The sequence below is a fragment of the Dromiciops gliroides genome, chromosome 3, assembly GCF_019393635.1.
Source record: "Dromiciops gliroides isolate mDroGli1 chromosome 3, mDroGli1.pri, whole genome shotgun sequence".
Classification (NCBI taxonomy): Eukaryota; Metazoa; Chordata; class Mammalia; order Microbiotheria; family Microbiotheriidae; genus Dromiciops; species Dromiciops gliroides.
In genome coordinates this window covers 370,630,667-370,650,638 of record NC_057863.1, presented here as the reverse complement: position 1 = coordinate 370,650,638, position 19,972 = coordinate 370,630,667, and the positions used below count along the sequence as shown (strand labels likewise).

Below are 19,972 nucleotides of genomic sequence, written 5' to 3'. Positions count from 1 at the left end.
GCTAGTAAGTGTGTGTTAAGTGTCTGAGGCTCGATTTGAACTCAGGTACTCCTGATTCCAGGGCCGGTGCTCTATCCACTGCGCCACCTAGCTGCCCCAATGTCCTTTTTAACATCCCCAAACTCAACGAAAATTCTGATAGGCAGAACTCACCCTAAGAAAAGACTGTTGGTGGTAAAATTCACCATTCTTTACCCATTAGTCCAGTGCTTTCTTCCATGACAATGATGTCCAGGTAGTTCCCTGCCTACTACCCTGAATCACTAAGTGCTTACTATCATTCCTCTTCCCTTTCTTCTATCGATATTTACTTTACAGAATCACAGTACTGGAAGAAATCTTAAGAGACCCACTATTACACAGATTTTTAAACTAGGATCCAAAGAGGGTCTGAGAACTTGGCTGGGAAAATAAAATACATCTTTATTTTCACTAATCTCGAACTGAAATTTAACATTTCTTTCAATTATCACTGCCAGAGGGTCCATGACACGAAGAAGGGTAAGAACCCAATTCTAGTACCAGGAGAACCCCTCATTTTATACGTAAGAAAATAAAGACACAGAGATGAAGGGATGCAGCCAAGATCATAGCACTAGGAAGTGGCAGTGATAGAAACAAAATATGAACCCAGGTCTTTGGAGTGCCTAATTTAATGTGCTTTCCACAACACTGTGTCAGCTCCACTCTTAACAAAGTCCTGGTCTTTTGTTTATTTGTTTTAATTAAATGCCTAGCTAGCTAATGGAATAAATTACTGCCTAGCACAGTTCCTTGCCCATAGAAACATTTATTATTAAGCTTTTTTTTAGAATGGATAAGTTACTCTGTTGAATTGCTAGCCATGTTGTATTTGGAACCAAAGGATCTGATTTTGAATCCTGATTCTTGTTTCCTTTGTAGTATTTGTTTGGGAGAAGTCCCTTTCTCTCTAGCCTTTGTTTCCTTGCCTATGAAATGAGGGGGTTGGACTTGACATTTCGAGGTCCCTTTTGCTGGCACTAAATCTATGATAATGTGATGACAAAGACATTATCTTGCCCAGGTGAAATATACACATGTGTACAATATACAGGGGCAAATAGGTGGTGCAGGGGATGGAGTGCTAGGCCTTGAATCAAGAAATATCATCTTCCTGAGTTCAAATCTGGCCTCAGACACTTACTAACTTGTGTGCCCCTAGCCAAGTCCTGTTTGCTTGAGGTTCCTCATCTGTAAAATGAACTGGAGAAGGAAATGGCAAAATATTCCAATATGTTTGCCAAGAAAACCTGAAGTAGGGTCATAAATAGTCAGGCACTACTGAAAATGTTGTTTGTCCTTCTCTCAAAGAGGACCAGGACATCTGTAGGTAATGTCATGACTTGCAGTGAATTGGATTTAAGTGAGGGAGGGCTATGGAAAATCACCAGCATCACTCTGTCCTCCAGAGCCATTTGGATCCAGGAGGAAGATAAATATCAGGATGACTGGAGGTGGCCTGGGGTGTCTGAGGCAATCTGGATTAAGTGAATTGCCCAGGGTTACATAGATAGTAAGTGTCAAGTGTCTGAGGTTGGATTTGAACTCATGTCCTGCTAACTCCAGGGCCAATGCTCTATGCACTGCACCACCTAGCTGTCCTACTGAAAATGACTGATACAAGGTAGAGGGGGCTTCTCAGTGACAGTGCTTTACCACAGAGTGACTCAATAGTGAGAATTTCATATACCACAACAAGATGATGGGAGAGAGAGCTTTAAGTAACCAGGTCTTTTAGAACATAAATCTTGCCCTGTAGGTGGCCATGTGGGAGGATCAAATGAGATAATATGTAAAGTGCTTTGCCAACCCTAAAATGCTATATAAATACTCTGGATTTTTATTGTTACCTACTCTGCTCATACAGAAAGCCAAGCCTGCTTCTAGGAGAACCAGTTCTACAAATACAACAGTAATGATGATGATGATAATCGTAGGTGACATTTATATAGTGCTTTACTAGTTTTCAAAGCACTTTCCTAGCCTTGTGAAGGAGGTAGTCCACGACCTCTGCAAATAGAGTTTCTCTCCCTATTTACTATACTGAAAATGCTTAGTTTTCTATGTAGAACAGAAAAAATAGAACAAAGAAACAAAAAGCCCTCCTTCCCCAATAGCACAGATTAGGAATAGTTTTAGGGAAGACCAATATAAATTAATAAATTGCTGAATCTGAGATTTTATTTTGAAGTGATTCAAAGCAAGAAAACACAATGATATCAATGACTAAATACTGTTTTCATAGAGATCTCCAATGTGCTGAAATCCATACACATAAACACATATACATATTATATGTAATACTCTTCTAGAAGTAGCTTGTTAATTAATTGTTTAGATGTTATCATGTTCCATATAGTGAATAAGAGAGCTTGAAAATGGGTTAGGCATTCAGCTCAGGTTGTTTCTACTTTTTATTTCCTTAACATTATTTATTTTTTTTCATGGATAGTAACAAGGTAAACAATTCATGCCTACATCAATGTCGGAATCATAATGTTTTCCAAGTTAATGGGGTCCACAAAAACAAGGGGTTTTTGAATAGACAACTGAATATTTTTCTTTATCTATTTTATCTAATCTTATTCTAAGGCAGTCTGGTACAGGGAAAAGAGTGTGAAATTGAAAATTGACATACCCTTTTTATTTGTATTTATTAGTTATTGATTGAAAATTATATTTAATCACTGTAATCAGTAATTAGGAATTAGTTTGATTTACTACTTAACATTTGAGGCTATAAAATGGTTTGAATTCTTTGCTTTTTTTGCTTTCTTCAGTTGTTTCAGCTGTGTCTGACTTTTCATGACCTCATTTGGGTTTTTTGTGGCAAAGATACTGGAGTGGTTTGGCATTTCTTTCTCTAGCTCATTTTCCAGATGAGGAAACTGAAACAAACAGGGTTAAGTGACTTGTCCAGGGTCACACAGCTAATAAGTGTCTGAGGCCAGATTTGGACTCAGGAAGATGAATCTTCCTGACTCCAGGCCCAGAACTCTATCCACTGGGTTACCAAGCTGCCCTTGACTTTTTTTTTGGGGGGGGGGGTGAGGCAACTGGGGTTAAGTGACTTACCCAGGCTCACAAAGCTTATAAGTGTCAAGTGTCTCAGACCATATTTGAACTCAAGTTCTCCTAACTCCAGGGCCAGTGTTCTCTCTACTGCACCACCTAGCTGCCCCTGTCCTTGTCTTCTTTATAAGAGTTTAACTTCCTCATTTCTCTGTGCTACAGATGGGATTCACTGAGTCTATATGGCAATAAGATGTTCTGCCTGGCTATTAGCTCATCATGGGACCACTCTGGTGTACATGGTCACAGGACTTTGCAGACTTTCCAATGGATGTTGACTCTCTGTTTTCTCTTTATTATTAATGTAGGAAAGTACAGGGAATAAAACTGAGGCCCCCAAAACAAAAGTAGGGCACGCTGGTTTTCCCCTGAAGCCTGTGGCTCAGTACCTGCTTCCTGACATGTATGCCTCTGTTTACTGAAATATGCCTTCTTGTATGCAAGTAGCTCACCACAATGTACTTGTGAAACCCCGCATGTAATCACACCTAAGGGGTATGTAACTGCAGCTTGGACACTTGTTTTGGGCCCGGAGTACCAGAGGCTACTCTGCTTTGGGCCCACACGTCAATAAAACTGCTCTTCCTTATTCCTGAGTGTTGTTTGGGTTTCTCTGTCGAAGTTCCCTGTAACGCTATGAACTTTGGAAACCCCCCTTTTCAAGCAAGCCAGCATGATTATGCCAAATGTAAGCTCACCCTACAACTTTACGAACTGTATAAAACACTGCCCTGTCTGCTTTAATGCATTCTGCACCACTGAAGGGCTTATGACCTCAATTTATTGGCAACTATTAGCCTTGCTAAATAAATTGATCATGCTCAGAACTTTGTGCTTCAGTTTCTCTTCATCAAAGATTTTTATCATCATAAGAGCACTAACCTTGAGGTCATGGAACACAAGTTCAAATACAAAGTCTGCCACTTATTATGTGTGACTTTTAGTCAAGTTACTTGATCTCAGTTTCCTTACCTATGAAACAAAGCGGGGAAACTAGATGAATTCTAAAGTTCTTTCTAGTTCTAGATCTATAATCCTATAAGTGTCTTCTACTCATTCCTCACTAAAGGGAGATTTGCTTTACAGTTTCTTTCCATATTCTTCCCTGGGAGATAAATATACTTATTCTCTGAAATCATAAGTCTCATACCTTGCCTTTATGTCTTCCCACCTAACTCCTCTATCACACATTACATATCCCCTCTGCTGCTGGCACCAGCTTCTCTAGCAACATTGTCCTTCTCTAAGGGTCACTTATCCTGAAAATCCTGAGGACAGATTTTTGGGAAAACAGGTCATATCTTTCCAGACTAGTATTCTGCTCTCCACCCTTTATGCAGGTTTATGCCCCATGTGCTATTTTTAAGGAATCACTAAAACTAAGGATGAATATACAAGATTTAGAATCAGAAGACTTAGCCTTGAATTTTGGCTCTGCCATAAACTAGCTGTGTGACTCATGGCCAAATCAAATCAACCCTCATGGCCCTCAGTTTCTGCAAGTGTAAAATAAGGAGAGAGATCTAGATAATCTTTAAAGTTGCCTCCAGTTTTAAATTCCATGAATTTTGCTTACAGTTTAGACAGCCTATCCACAAGAAGAGAAGCAGCTAGGAGGAGCAGGGGGCAGAGCACTGGACCTGAACTTGGGAAAACCTGAGTTAAAATACAACCTGATATTTACTAGTTATGTGACCCTGAGCAAGTAACTTATCCTCTGTCTTCTCAGTTTCCTCATCTGTAAACTAGGGATATATATATATATATACACACACATACACACACATATATATATACATACATACACATATATACACACACATATACATACACATATAATACAGGTGCATACATATATAATATGTATATATAATACATGTACACAATATGTGCGCATATATTATATGTATATATTAAACACATATTATACATGTGCATGTGTTGCACATGTGCATATGCTATATATATTATATGCACATATATTATGTATATGCATATATTAGTGACCAGGCAGCTAGTGGGACAGTAGACAGAGCCCTGGACTTGAAGTTGAGAGGACCTGAGTTAAAATCTCACTTCAAACACTTACTAGCTATGTGGTCCTGGGCAAGTCACTTATCCTCAGTTGCCTTAAATATTTGGGGCCATCTCCAGTCATCCTGATATATATCTTGCTATCGAACCCAGATGGCTCTGGAGGAAAGAGTAAGGTTGGTGACCTTACACAAACCTCCTTCACTTAAATCCAATTCACTACAAGTCATGACATCCCAATATCCTGGTCCTCTTTGAGATCAGAGGACAAACAACTATATATCATATATATTTGTGTGTGTGTGTGTGTGTGTGTGTATGTGTATGTGTGTATAATGAGACATTTGTAAAAGATATTTGCAAAGTGCTTTGCAAATTTTAAAGCACTGTACTACGTAAAATCTAGCTATTATTATTATTTTTAAAAAAAGGTTGCTAACTCTAATCCTGCCATTTCCTTACTAACTTTTGCTAAATGTGCTAATAATATCACCAAAATACCAGTGGGTTAAAGGAGTATAGAAAGAAGAAAGAAAAAAAAATAGCAACAAGGGAAAATGAGTGGCTAATTTGTTAACTGAAAGTCTTTTTCCCCTTCATTAGATATATATTATCAGTGACACCAGTCACCACAATTTTTCCAATACTCATTTTGATAAGAAAAAGGATCTATCAAAAAAGTAGTTCTACTGTTTCAATGTGATTTGTGGAAAATATCCTGAGGCCATTCAATCTGATAAGTCACCCATATAAGAATGAAGTAAACTTTCAGTTCAAACAGGATTGTGTCTATATAGCTTTTCAAAACCTCAAAGCACCATATAAAAGTACTTTAAAAACATAACAACAATTTAGTCACTGGTATAATTTGCATAAGTAAATGAGGGTTTTCCCAGAATCCCAGGAGAATGTTCCTTCTGAGGCTTCTGAGCCTATAAAAATCTAATGGGGATGAAGAGCCTGTCCAATAAGAGCCCAATTTTTAGAGCAAATGCAGTATTCATGTGGAGACTTAGTGGGCCAGCTTCCAAAAAAATAATCTAGCATAGAGAGGCCCTTTCCTTCTTTGCTTCAACGGAATGTACAGGTATCCTTTGTTTCCTGTTGGCTTGCTCTTGGATGACTAAAACAAACACATTAACCAAAAAACATGTTTAATAGGATAATGAGCTACAACTGAATATGCATTCAAAAGACTAGAACAAACTCTCTTCAGTGATGATTTTCATATTAAAAGGAAGAAATGCTATTGGCCTCCCAGTGAAGGAAGAAGTGGCAGTGTTTAGCTACCTTCATCTCCCCATCAGAGTACCATGTCTGTCACCCAAAAAACCAATGAACATTTATTAAACACTTAATATACCAATAACTGCTAAAAAGGGCAAAACCAAACAAACAAAAAACCCTGAACACCCATGATCTAATGGGGAAGACAACATGCAAATATCTTATGCTCTCTCTCTCTCTCTCTCTCTCTCTCTCTCTCTCTCTCTCTCTCTCTCTCTCTCTCTTTCTCTCTCTCTCTCTCTCTCTCTCTCTCTCTCTCTCTCTCTCTCTCTCTCTCTCTCTCCCTCTCCCTCTCCCTCTCCCTCTCCCTTTCTCCTCCTCCCCCCATGTATATTTGAAAAATCGGAGGTAGGGCAGCTAGGTGGAGCAGTGGATAAAGCATTGACCTTGGATTCAGGAGGACCCGAAGACACTTGACACTTAACTAGCTGTGTGACCCTGGGCAAGTCACTTAACCCTCATTGCCCTGCAAAAAAAAAAGAAAAGAAAAAAGAAAAAGAAAATTCGGAGGGTGTCTTCTTATAAGGAAGGCACTAAGATTAAGGAAGACTGAGAAAGAGTTCTTACAGAAGGTGGGAGTTTAGCTAAAACTTGAAGGAATCTAGAGAAGCTAGCAGAAAGAGATTAGGAAGGAGAGAGTTCTAGGCCTAAGGTATAAACTATGAAACCCTTGGAGTCAAGAGATTGAGAGTCATGTGTAAGTGAGAGAAAAGTCTATATTTGGACTCTTCTCAGAGCCCTAAAGGGAGAGAGTGAGTCTGGTTTCAGGACAACAGCTTTATGCCCCCCACCCCCCAACCTCCCAGCAGAGGGCCACTCGGCACACAAGGCTTTGAGCTGAGGCTCCTGGGTCTTAGGTCTGATAAGGGCCTGAAGAAGGGCCTGGGTTTTATGGGAGTCAGGCTGGGCTGGGAGTTCACCTTGAGGCGCCCAAGGTGATCCCCATGTGACTCTGAGCTCAAGCCCTGACTTGAGTTTTGTTTTGAAAAGTTATATTTTTTTTTTTTTTTTTTACGGGGCAATGGGGTTAAGTGACTTGCCCAGGGTCACACAGCTAGTAAGTGTCAAGTGTCTGAGGCCGGATTTGAACTCAGGAACTCCTGAATCCAGGGCCGGTGCTTTATCCACTGCGCCACCTAGCCGCCCCGAAAAGTTATATTTACACAAGCACTGTTTGGTGGGGAATGGGGACATTTTTACTCCAGCATAGGGTTGGGGCCTAAGGCCGCAATCTGATTTGTTGGTTGGTAAACGGAACAATCTGATTGGTCAAAGCCCAAGACAGGTTTTCTTTCTTGAAGAGTTATGTATGTTAACACGGAATTGTTCTGAAGGGCACACTCTTGCCCATAATAGGTTAAGGCCTGGTATTGTAGTTTGTAAAATCTGATTGGTTAACTGGTACCACCTGATGGGTTCTTAGGCTGTTACTGTTATTCTGTATAAATAGTAACTGTAATAACTGTAATAATAGAAATGTAAATGAGGGTTATCAAAATTGGATTTTTTTTATGCTATTACTGTTTTCATCAGCTGTTTTGAGGGCAGCTAGGTGGTACAGTGGATACAGCATTGGCCCTGAAGCTGGGAGGACCTGAGTTCAAATCTTACCTCAGACACTTACTAGCTATGTAACCTTGGGCAAGTCACTTAATGTGATTGCTCAGAGGGGACCCCTTGAAAGGTATAAATAGAGGTGAGGGACCTCACTTTAGTACACTCTCCCGCACATTCAGAAGAGTGCCCATCTTCGCGAAGATGAATAAAGCCTTTACTCACCAACTGCTTCCTGCTTGGGATTTTTGAACAGCGACCTGCTAGCAACCCTAGAGCTGCCAACACTAGAGCTGCTAATACTAGAGCTGAGCAACACAAAGAACAGTTAGCTGTGTTTCTAACATAAGTAGCAGCAGTGAGGCCAGGAGAAGTGAGGTATAAGACTAGGAAGGTAGAAAGGGGGTTGGTTATGAAGGGCTTTAAAAGTTTAAGTATTTTATATTTGATCCTGGAAGTAATAGGGAGCTCTAGAAGTTTATTGAATGTATGCTTATGTCTCTCTCTGTTTTTTCTTTCCTGATCTTAGGGAAATGATTAGCAGAGACTGACTAGACTAGGTTGTGACCTTGTAAGTTTTAAAAGATAGACAGTCCTTAAAAGTTCTCCTCAGCAAGCAAAGCTTTTAGCAGCAGTAGCTGAATCTGACGAAGAGCTAGGTCTTAGGGGTGACTTGCTTGACCCAATCCAATAGTGAATCAATCAATCAAGTTGGCAGCTGAAATGCCTTCTAAAAGCAAGAGAGTGGCTCATCCATTAGTTATGCATGCCCATGGCAAACTTGTTGTGGACTTTTTGAAGAAATAAATAGACTCCCTGAGACAGAAAATACCCTCCCTCTAGGTTGAAGGGGTTGGAATATTTTATAGTAACTGCTTTAAGTGTGAATCTATTCTACCCAGGGACCAAGAAAATATGTATTGAGAAGACTGCAACTTGGTTCAAGGGCATATGTTTTGTATTTTGGTTTTTGCTATACTTCCTTACTAAATATGAATTATACAGTTACTAAATTATAAATATATAAATGGTTAATCGATATTGGTAAGATGTTAACCTCTTGATTGATACTAGTGGAGCACAGTGGATGCTGTTGTTGTTTGTCCTTAAACCTCAAAGAGGACTATGACAGATATCATGAATTGCACTGAATTGAATATAAGAGGGGAAGGGCTGTGCCAAGTCATCAGTTTAACTTTTTTCTCCAGAGCCATCTGATCCAGTGACAAGATATGGTAGAAGAATGACTGAGGATGGCCCAGGATATTTAAGGCAGTTGGGGTTAAGTGACTTGCCCAAGGTTACATAGCTAGTAAGTGTCTGAGGTAAGATTTGAACTCAGGTCCTCCCAGCTTCAGGGCCAATGCTGTATCCACTGTACCACCTAGCTGCCCCCAAAACAGCTGATGAAAACAGTAATAGCATAAAAAAAATCCAACTCTCAGGAGTCCCTAGATCCCTGAGGAGAGCAATAGCTCGTCAGTGGACCAAACTTGCTATTCTTTGTTCAAGTGTGGAGAGTGAGTCCCAGAACCAGACCTACATAAATCGTATGGAAAATGTAGCTATTTTCAATGAAATGAAATGAATAAAATGGTGTTTATTAGGTATTTACTACATGCCAAACACTGGATAGATCTGGAGTGAAACATCAAGAGGGGTAATATTGAGATTGAAGGTAGTAAAAGAGAAGCGAATGGGGAAATGGGGAATAGAGTTTTTTTTTAAATGACAGTTGGGAGTTCAGAATGACTCAGAAAGGGAGAGTATGAAGGGGTGAGAGAGTATACTAATCACTGAGGAGTGAGTGTAAGCTTTGAATAATCCATAGGTGGAAGAGAAGTTCACTGAGGGATAAGGGACTGAAGGGTGCATTCCCCCACCCCAAAAAGACTCCCATCTATGCTAACTTTACTGTCCTTTCTCTCTGCTCTTGCTCCTCATCTCCACACTCCATAGCCTCCCTCTACCTACCACACCAAAACAAAACAAAACAAAACAAAATAAAACAAAACAAAACAAAACACAATCTTCAAGTGAAAGCAGAAGGGACTAGTAACCTTCATAGCAGCCTTGGGGGCTTGGCTTGAGACTTCCTACATATATATAGAGAAGACCTTTGCCCCACTCTGCCCACCCACTCATGTGTTCATCCTGGGTGTCTGCCTTTCATCTCTCCACTCAAATAATACATTTCTTTCCAGCCCCACATGTTTCCTATCCTCTCCACTCTGTGTTCAAGTCTACCCCCACCTTTCCCTCTTCTTCCTCTTGGCTCTGGCCAGGATCCCATGTGGCTGCCTGTGGTCCTGGTTGTTCCTTCTTTCATTTCTCTGTCCCCACCCCGACATGTGAACTATGTACTTGTCCGTCCCTGCATGGGTCATGGCCCCCTTTCTACCTCCCATTCTTCCCAGCTCCTAGGGCAAATTCATAGTACATAAAAATCACTTTACATAGAGGTCTACAAAATAGTCCACTTATGTAAAGCAAGAACTATCTGTATATTTAAGTCTCTTAGTATGAGGATGAGGGTAAAGATGGTGAGTCTGTTGTAATAAACTACCTAATAAAGGGCAGAAATTATCTTTTCTACTAGTACATCTATTCCCTCTATTATTCTTTCTTGGAATCTGTTCATCTCACCTGAGACATTTACTAGCTGTGTGACCCTGGGTAAGTCATTTACCCCCAACTGCCTTAAACATCTGGGGCCATCTCCAGTCATTCTGATCTATATCTTGCCACTGGACCCAGATGGCTCTGGAGGAGAGAGTGAGGTCAGTGACCTGTCACTTAAATCTAATTCAGTGCAAGTCATGACATCACCCTGATGTCATAGTCCACTTAAAGTAAGAAGGACAAACAACAAACAACAACAATCTTCTTCTTCCCCCTTTCAGAATCCTACTGAAATAAAACAATAGCATGATCATGCAGCTAGTGTGTGTGTGTGTGTGTGTGTGTGTGTGTGTGTGTGTGTGTGTGTGTGTGTTAAACTTCTTTGGAGAATTTGGTCATTGTAGAATATAACATGAAAAAATACCTAATAATAAAGAAAATTATTTTGATGGTAACATTAGTAGCTCTGAAGACCGATAGTATGAACACTAATTTAGTTGCTGTAAAATACATTCCATAAATAAAGCCTTTTCCCCATTTATTTCAACACTGAAATTAGAATTTAAAATTACTAAGGCTAAGGTTATTCCAATTACAGGAAAGAACATATAAATTAAAATTTAGGTCTAATCTCTAGGTTACCAAATTACACAGTCTGTACTTCATTTGCTTGTAATGTCACTAACATAGTCACCTTTCACGATAAAATATTCTATACAACTCTAGATAAGCACAGATGGGATTGCTTTGTTCCCCATTAGGTCCTTTTTATGTGGTCATAATCTTGTTTATTCCCTTGTTCCTTTTTCTCCCTACCTTCTACCAATACTGAAATGCTAGCATTTCAATCTGTCTTTTAATTTTCAACTCTACAATGAATTTCAATTGTATGCTGGATCCAAGACCAAACAACATGAAGAAAAGAGTTGTTAACTGTATTACTTTTTATATGAAGTTTACTCCATGGATTACATGAAAAGATTGATTTATTCCAAGCCTCCATGAATTGAATTCTCTCTAATAAAAATGAAACCACTTCTCAAGGAAATAAACTTTTTCCACCTTCCTGAAACTTCAAAACTGCTGAAAGGCTAGCAAACTACATTGATTTTCACAGATTCAAAAGTAAAATGCTTTTGTTATGATGTCAAATTAATAATTTCCGTCACTTTTCTCCTGCTTCCTCTATAACCTGAATGGTCAACATGGAATTAGAAATCAAGTGTTTAGTTATGCGTGTATGCATGTCTACATGCATGTATGTATACAGATGTACACACATGCACCTGTGTGTTATATTTGTTCCATATGCACACACATGAACATATGATACATACACATGTGTACATACATACACACAATTTTATATTTGACAAGGTGTTTGTGAGCTATGAACTATGTGGTAATTCTTACTCGCTGAAAAAAAAATCAATATGAGGAATCAGTGAGGTGATAAAACAACCAAAGTTAGGAATAAAATATGATAGCATTTAGAGATTTCTCTCTCTTTTTAAACTTCAAACCAGAATATGTGTGGCTATGGATCGGTAATAATATTCAAGAGAAATGATGCCATGATCCCACAAATAAAGTGAAACTAAGGGTTGAAACAATTTTTTGTTAATTTAAGGGGGAAACCCCCCCCCCGACTTTCTTTCCCTGAAAGGTACCAGTTATACTTCTATTATCCAGAAAGAAACTTTAAAAAAACTCTCTCTAGGGGCAGCTAGGTGGCGCAGTGGATAGAGCACTGGCCCTGGAGTCAGGAGTACCTGAGTTCGAATCCCGCCTGGCCTCAGACACTTAACACTTACTAGCTGTGTGACCCTGGGCAAGTCACTTAACCCCAATTGCCTCACTAAAAAAAACAAAAAAAAACAAAACAAAAACAAAACAGAAAAAACTCTCTCTACTTCTCTATGCCAAGGTTTCTTTTAAAAATATATACATATAAAAGAGGCAGCTAGGTGACACAATGGATAAAGCACCAGCCCTGGATTCAGGAGGACCTGAGTTCAAATCCGACCTCAGACACTTGGCACTTACTAGCTGTGTGACCCTGGGCAAGTAACTTAATCCCCATTGCCCTGCCCCCCCCAATATATATATACATACATACATACATATCTCAATAACAATTTTAATATTTTTGCTCTGTAATCCTACGTATTTTTTAATGTTTAAAATAAACACATTTAAATAAAAAATAAAACATGTAAATGTGATTCTGAGGAGTCTATTGGCTTCACCAGACAATCAAAGGGGTCAAGGACAGGACAAAGGTTAAGAATTTTTGCTCTATACCCTTCATTAATTATTTCATTGTCATTTCAAAGAGTCTGTTTTGATATAGGGCATACCATGACAAATTTAGTCCAGGATTAGTTGGTATACTTTCTTAGAATGTTAAGTCAATTTAGGAGTTTATAATTTCTGTACAGAATTTCAAAAGTGGCCAGAATCAAGAGAGTTGTTGGTAGCGAATTCTAGTCTTCCTTTTTGGTTTAATTCAGGCTAAATATGGACTGGTTTAAGGTATTGGTTCAAGGATTAGCAATGGGTTCAGTAGACTGGCAAGAAATTAAAATGTATTTCAAATAAATATACTTCACTGTCAATCAGTCAATACCTTTATCTAGAGATTAAGAATTTCACCATTAAAATCACAAGATCAGGTACTTTAAGCATAATAATTGTATCAGTATAGCAGAAGTGATTCAGCAAAAACTGCTTCAACATATTGCATTCACTCATATAACTCTGGTACCATTATGAAAGGCCTATTAACTGGGACAATTAACTTTTGTCCCATGTACTTTCATTTATGATTTCTTGAAATAGAGCTTTTTTTTTTCTTCTTGAAATAGGCCATTTTTTTGGCCCATTTCTTACCTAGCTTTAAATCAGTGGCTGGGTGTTGCTTCAGATAAATTGAGATTTGGGAAAGACCTTTTAGCTTAAAAAGACCAAGGTCTCCTGTAGCATCTAGGGCCATCTCCAGTCATCCTGAACTATGTCTTGCCACTGGACTCAGATAACTCTGGAGCAGGGAGTGAGGTTGATGACTTCGCACAGCTCTGCCTTACTTAAATTCAATTCACTTGCAAGTCCAGACATTACCCTCCTGATGTCATTGATTCTCTTCCAGAACAAGGAAGATCAACAAACTAATGATCGCTTTAGTACCATTATAAAAGGTCTATTATTCAAGAGACTAAAATGTCCACATTAAACAGATATAAAGTGACTCTAGAAAGAGAATAATTTCTCACAACCACAATAATGGGCCCCATTAAATTAAATTTTGGTTACATTTATATTTAAATTGAAAAAAGTAAATATATAGTATTTTCTTTCTTTAAAACTTAAGATATTTCATAAGTCTTGAATGCATACTTATCATTTCCAAAAAATCTTTGGTCAACATCACACGTACTTACCAACTGGATCTTTTTGATTCTGAAAGAGGATTTTGCTATTACTGCCATCCATATTTGCCATATTGATAGTGTTTCCATCAGTCCAGTAAAGTTTCCTTAAAAAGAAAAAGGAATTCATCAAACATGAGGCTTGCTAGACCTATCTATAGAGGTAAATATAAAGAAAAAAAACACTAAGGAAAATAATAAACCAATAATCATACAGGACAGTCAAGCCTTCATGTGGTGGGGTTGAGGAAGGGCACTCTGGCTTTTTTTGTAGGTTTATTGAAACCATCTACTGTGGTAAACATTTTTTTTCTTTAATTAAAAAAAATACCTTTCACATTTGGTCTACTTCAAGCAGGTATTAACTAAGCAAAAGTTAGTGCAGGAGTTTGGAGGTTTTACTCCAGAGAAGAGGAGTAAAGGAGTAGTGCCCCTAGACTTCCCTATGCCTTTGCAGTTTTCCTCTTAACCAATACTGCTTCTTCACATTCCCTTGTACAAACTACCTAGCTGCTATTATTACCTTTTTCAGTAATTGGTTTTTCCCCAGGGGAAAGAATTAGGCTCTCCCAACTATGATGTTAAATAACCCAAGAAACTATTGCTATATATGGTAGGAGTGCCTATTTTATTTAAGGAACTTGGAATAAAAGATTATATACATATGAACAATACATATAGGTATGCATGTATATATGCACATGATGTATTATTGTACATGTATCTGGGTATGCATGCATGTGTATGTATGTATATATGTCTGTCTGTCTGTCTATCTATCTATCTGTCTGTCTGTCTATGCTAGATTAAGCTGGTCTTTAAGGGGGCAGGTTGATTTTGCTTCCTTGCTGCCTGAGGTACAAATAATTTAGTCCAGGAAGAATTGTGATCCCAAGTTCCACTTTGCTTATTGTTACATTGATGGATATGCTTTCCTGATTTTTTGCTGTGATGCTGCTGTAAGAAGAGCTAGATTGTTTTATTATAATGTTACATCCTTTTAAGTATGTTCTTTTAGCTCCTAATTATTAAAGTAGCTTGTAATTGAATTTTATGGTTCATGAATGCCTATTGCATTTTAAGACCTTGAACCTAAAGGGTTGGACTAATCCTAATTTAGGCTTGTTTTACAATAATGGTAGCTGCATTATCCAGCAACCAAAATTGGTTATGGGGCATTCATTCTCATTCTCTCCTTTTCTGCTTATGAAGCCACAACAGGCCATCAAAAGAGCTCTGTGGAAAAGAAAGGCAACAATAAATAAATATTCTGAAGAGAGAATGAAATTGGAAATAAATCCTTCCATACCTTCATAACTAACAACTTTTCATAATTTTGTGCTCTCAAAAACCAATGAGAGAAGAGGGACAATGAGATCTGTTTATCTCTCTGTCTACTATCTAGGACAGGACCTGGTATCATGACTTCATTGTTGTGGGAAATTTGGGGGCAGCTGGGTGGTACTTGAATGGATCATCAGGCTTTGAGTCAGGAATATTCAAATTCAAATCCAATCTCAGAAATTTAGTAGCTATGTGACCCTTGGCAAGTCACTTAAACCATATTTGCCTCAGTTTCTAGCATCTTTAAAGTTGGGATAATAATAACACTTCCCTCTAAGGACTGTTGTGAGGATCAAGTGAGGTATGTAAAGAATTAATTGTTATTTGAGTGTAAATTATTACAAATTGTTTAGTACAGTATCTGGCACATAGTGCTAGATAAAGGTTAGTTATTATTGTTGTTGTTGTTATTGTTATCATTATTATAATTAGCATCATCAATAATTCAACATCTTCTGGGTAAAGAAACTCTAAATAAAGCAGGCTGACAGGTTTGCTGCAATTTATGATTTTAGAAACTTAATTATATGTATATATAAAATATATATGTTTGTGTGTGTAATATAATCATAAAGCAACATACTGTAAATCTTAATTTTATCAACATTTTCTCTTTTATTTCTTTTCCTGTTACTTTTAGAAATATAAGTTAACAAAATGCTACAAGTATATAATACTTGTTTTTATAAAGTTGTCAGAAAACTGTGACCTCTATAGATATCTATCTTGTCATATTCCAGAGATATAATTTCTAATTAGCCCCTAAGCCCTACTATATTTAAGCCTGACTGCATTGTTACATGACGTTTGATATTAAATCATGGTAAAGTTTTCCAAAAATCTAGAAACAATCATACTTTACCCCCTGACTGGGTGAGCCGCAAGGCATTGTGGTTTATCGATTCCATGTATAATTGAGGTTTTCAAAGAACCATCTAATCGTGCCACATTAATTTGGGTTTCATCAAATTCTGAGCTAATCCAGTACAAATTTCGGGATACCCAATCCACAGCTAGCCCTCTGATGCTCTGAATATCTGTAAGAGAGGAAAGAGAAAATTAGAAGTGAATGAAGTTCCTCATTCTGTTGGCTCTGGCAACTAAGTCATTTTCTGTCTCAGAGAAAATTTAATTTACACTTTAATTTGTTAGCTAAAATTGTACAAGATTGTAATCTCATTCCCTTATCAGCCCTTCTTGAGGTATGAATAATCATTAATGTCTTACTGCTGAGCCAGTTGAAAACCTGAAGCAACAATTAGCATTGAAATTACACTAACAGTCAATGAGTCACTAGTAAACACTTAGGAGTAAAAATAGCCAGTAATCTCATTGTCCAAGGCCACCCAAATGCAAATCAGAGTAATCAGTTCTCCAGTTGGTAGCACATTTTTCTTGTTTGGAGAAAGAAAGCATTTTCTTGTCAATAACAAATGAGCTGTGTACCTTAAGCTCCAGAAACTAATTTGATTATTTTTTTTTATCTCCATAGTAAAATTGGCATTACTTAAAATAGGTCACTTTTGTTGACCTGCATATGCCCATTTTATGTAGAAATAAAATGGAATGATTCAACTTCTAAAAGATTCACCAGAGTTTTACATCTCTCAGAGTAGGTAATTAACAGGAATTGACAGTGATAGGAAGGGAGGAAAGTCCTTTAACATTCCTAAGACAAATTACTGAGCTCTAATTAAGATTGGATTCATTAAGTCAAATCTGAATATTTGGTTTGCTGTTTCTTGATCATACAATTAAGGGATCTAAACTCCAAATGTTTTAATTAGAAGGAAAAAAAAGTCTAAAAAGCTTTAGAAAGCATTAAGGTAAAAAGAGAGCTAATTTAGAAGCATTCTGACCTGGGATGTACGAATGTTTTCCATTACTGCTTTGTGTGTTGTCTGCAGTCTCCAAAAGCCTGTGACATTTTCCATTCATTATACTCCTTAGAACTTATTTTGCATCCTCCCCTCACTTCTTTTGAAATATATATATATGTATAATAATTGAAGAAGAATCTTTTAATGGGACATTTTTAGGAAATATATAAATGAAGGCTGACATGGACTACTCCTACAGTATATAGAAAGAAGCAGAACCTTGAAAGCAGGTGACTTAGGCAATTGCTCATGTGGATCTGAGGGGTGTTAAGGACTGACAACCCCCACAAATTTCACAAATAACACATGAATGCAGTTTTAACCACTTAATTATTCCTTGGGATTAAGGTTTTTTGCCTCCTGAAGGGCCCTTTTAAAATGTTTCTTATTTGAGACCAGTTAACAATTCAGCACATAGGTAATGAGATTAGCTAGCTGTTACCCAGCAAGGCACTGAAGGAATAGAATGTAGTTTAGCATATTTTGGTGTGACATAGTATTCTCATATGGAATTCTGTACAAGAAAGGCAGGTCTGAATAGGGTACTATTTGGGGAGGTCAAGGTTATCCAGAAGACACTGATTCCTAATTGGTCTCCTGCCCTCAAATTCCTTCCCATTCCAATTTCCCATAAATATACCAGATTAATATTCATAACACATAGGTCTGACCATGCCACTGCCCAAAGCTTTAATGACTCGCTTTTGCCAATAGGATAAGACACAAATATCTCTGTTGGGCATGTAAAGCCCTTCACAATCTGGTTCCAACCAACTTTATAAGGCTTCTTGCATATTCCATTCCTTTATCAACTCTTATAGCACCTTAATGGCCAGTCAAACTGTTATTGCTGTTTTCCCTGCCTGACATTCTATTTTCTATCTTTGAGTCTTTGCATAAGGATATCTCCATAGCTAGAATGTACCCCCTCCTTGTTTCAATCTATTTGAATCCTGAGCTTTCTTTAAAGTTCAACTGAAGAGGCATATCCTACTAGAGGCTTCTCCTGATGCCTCTCTTTCCCCCAATTACTATTACTCTCTCCCTAATTTCTTTGTATTTACTTTGTATATATCTTATATTTACTTGGCTATTTATCCTGTCTCCTCCCTTCTTCTCCTACCACCCACAAATAAAATGTAAGTTCCTCTGGGGCAGTTTGTTTCATCTTTATATACCTGGGATCTTGTACAGTATCTAATTTTTAGTATAAACTTAATGAGTGTTAAAGGAATGAATGAAGAAGTGCTTGGTAAGTGTGAGCAGCTGTGACATATATAATAAATAAGGAACTCTGGAAAACAATAGACCTGTATGACCTACTCACATGGCAAGAGGAAGGAACAACAGATGGCCAGCATGAGTGTTCCAATGGCACCTTTGCAAAGTCAAAAATAATGAAGGTTTCTACCATTTGGGGTGCTCGTTGTAGTGAACTTTGGGGAGAACATGAACAAGAGTTGCATATTATTGGCAGGTCAGGAACAGTTAAAGAACTGCTTCCTTGGAGGTGTTTCCCAAATTAAATAGATTACAGATCCATTTGGGAAAATTAATGCTTGTGGATGAAGTTCAGAAAAAAAAATGGGCAAGGTATTCAATTTAATTCAACAAACATTTCTTGAACACATGATTGCATTGTACTAAATATTGTGATGCATGCAAAGGCTTAAAAAAAGACATGTTCCCTATGCTCAAGGTATTTATGATATAGGACTGCCAATAAGATTCATGTAAATCAACTATAATATAATGTGGAAAGAGATAACCTATATTAGAGAAGTATGAAATGCTATAGGCACACAAGTGATAGAAATTACCTTTTCAGTACAGTGATTGACAAGGGCTCCATGGAGGAGGTAGCAGTTGGCCAGAGTCATAGAAATAAAATTTAAACAGGTAGCCTTGGAGAAAAGGAGGTATGATGTTCTAGGCAAAAGGAGTAGCATGGAAAAAAAAATACAGAAGTGACAAGGGGAAAGGTGATTTTGGAAAACAGCAAATTGCCTTGTTTTTGTTGGGGTGTATAGTACATATAGAGGTGATTAGTGGGAAAGAAGCCTAGAGAGGAATGAGGCTGGGGAAGAGAAAATAGAGCTTGGCAAGCAACTCCTTGGGTGCTGAGGGAGAGGAAAAGGTAGACGATTTTGAGATTTAAAGCCTAAATGACCAGGACAATAGACTAGACTGTGATGAAATGAACAAAGTAGGGAAGTTGGGAATAGGTATAGGTTTTAAGAATAGGAGCATGCTTGTGAAAATAGTAAACATGGATAAGAAAAGGAGAAAGATAGAATCTTGGGGAATGCCTCAATTTAGTGGGTAGGAGGAAGGAGAATGTAAGCAGAGAAGTGGGGAAAAGAGAGGGTGAGAAAAGTAAAGAAGAGGGGGAAAGAACAGAGGGGTATATACCCAGTGAGATAGAGAACCCACATGATATCACAGAAGCCAAAGAAAGAGTTTTAAGAAGAAGGAGGTTTCAACAGATTGGGGAATGATGCTTAAATTCTTCCAGTCCTCAAATGATGAGGAAAAAAAATGAAAGTTTGTTAGGGAATGACATCTCCAAAAGATACCAATCCTCAAAGTATTCAATGAGCACTAAAATCACAACGATCAGAGGATGTCTTAAGTTACCGTGTCTGATGCTAGAACTATTATGGCATAACGGGGGAGAATTCTTATGTTCTCCTTCAAATGACCAAAAAAAAAAAAAAGAATAGTAAAGGT

At 37.9% G+C, this 19,972-nt stretch overlaps 1 protein-coding gene across 1 annotated transcript in view; it reads right to left on the bottom strand.

Moving 5' to 3' along the window:
* The window catches only part of LRP1B (LDL receptor related protein 1B), a 2,279,180-nt gene that overhangs the window by 783,903 nt on the left and 1,475,305 nt on the right, over positions 1 to 19,972 (bottom strand). Inside the window, 2 exon segments of the mRNA XM_043994810.1 lie at positions 14,031 to 14,125; positions 16,225 to 16,399. Of these exon segments, the coding sequence (XP_043850745.1) occupies positions 14,031 to 14,125; positions 16,225 to 16,399 (270 nt within the window).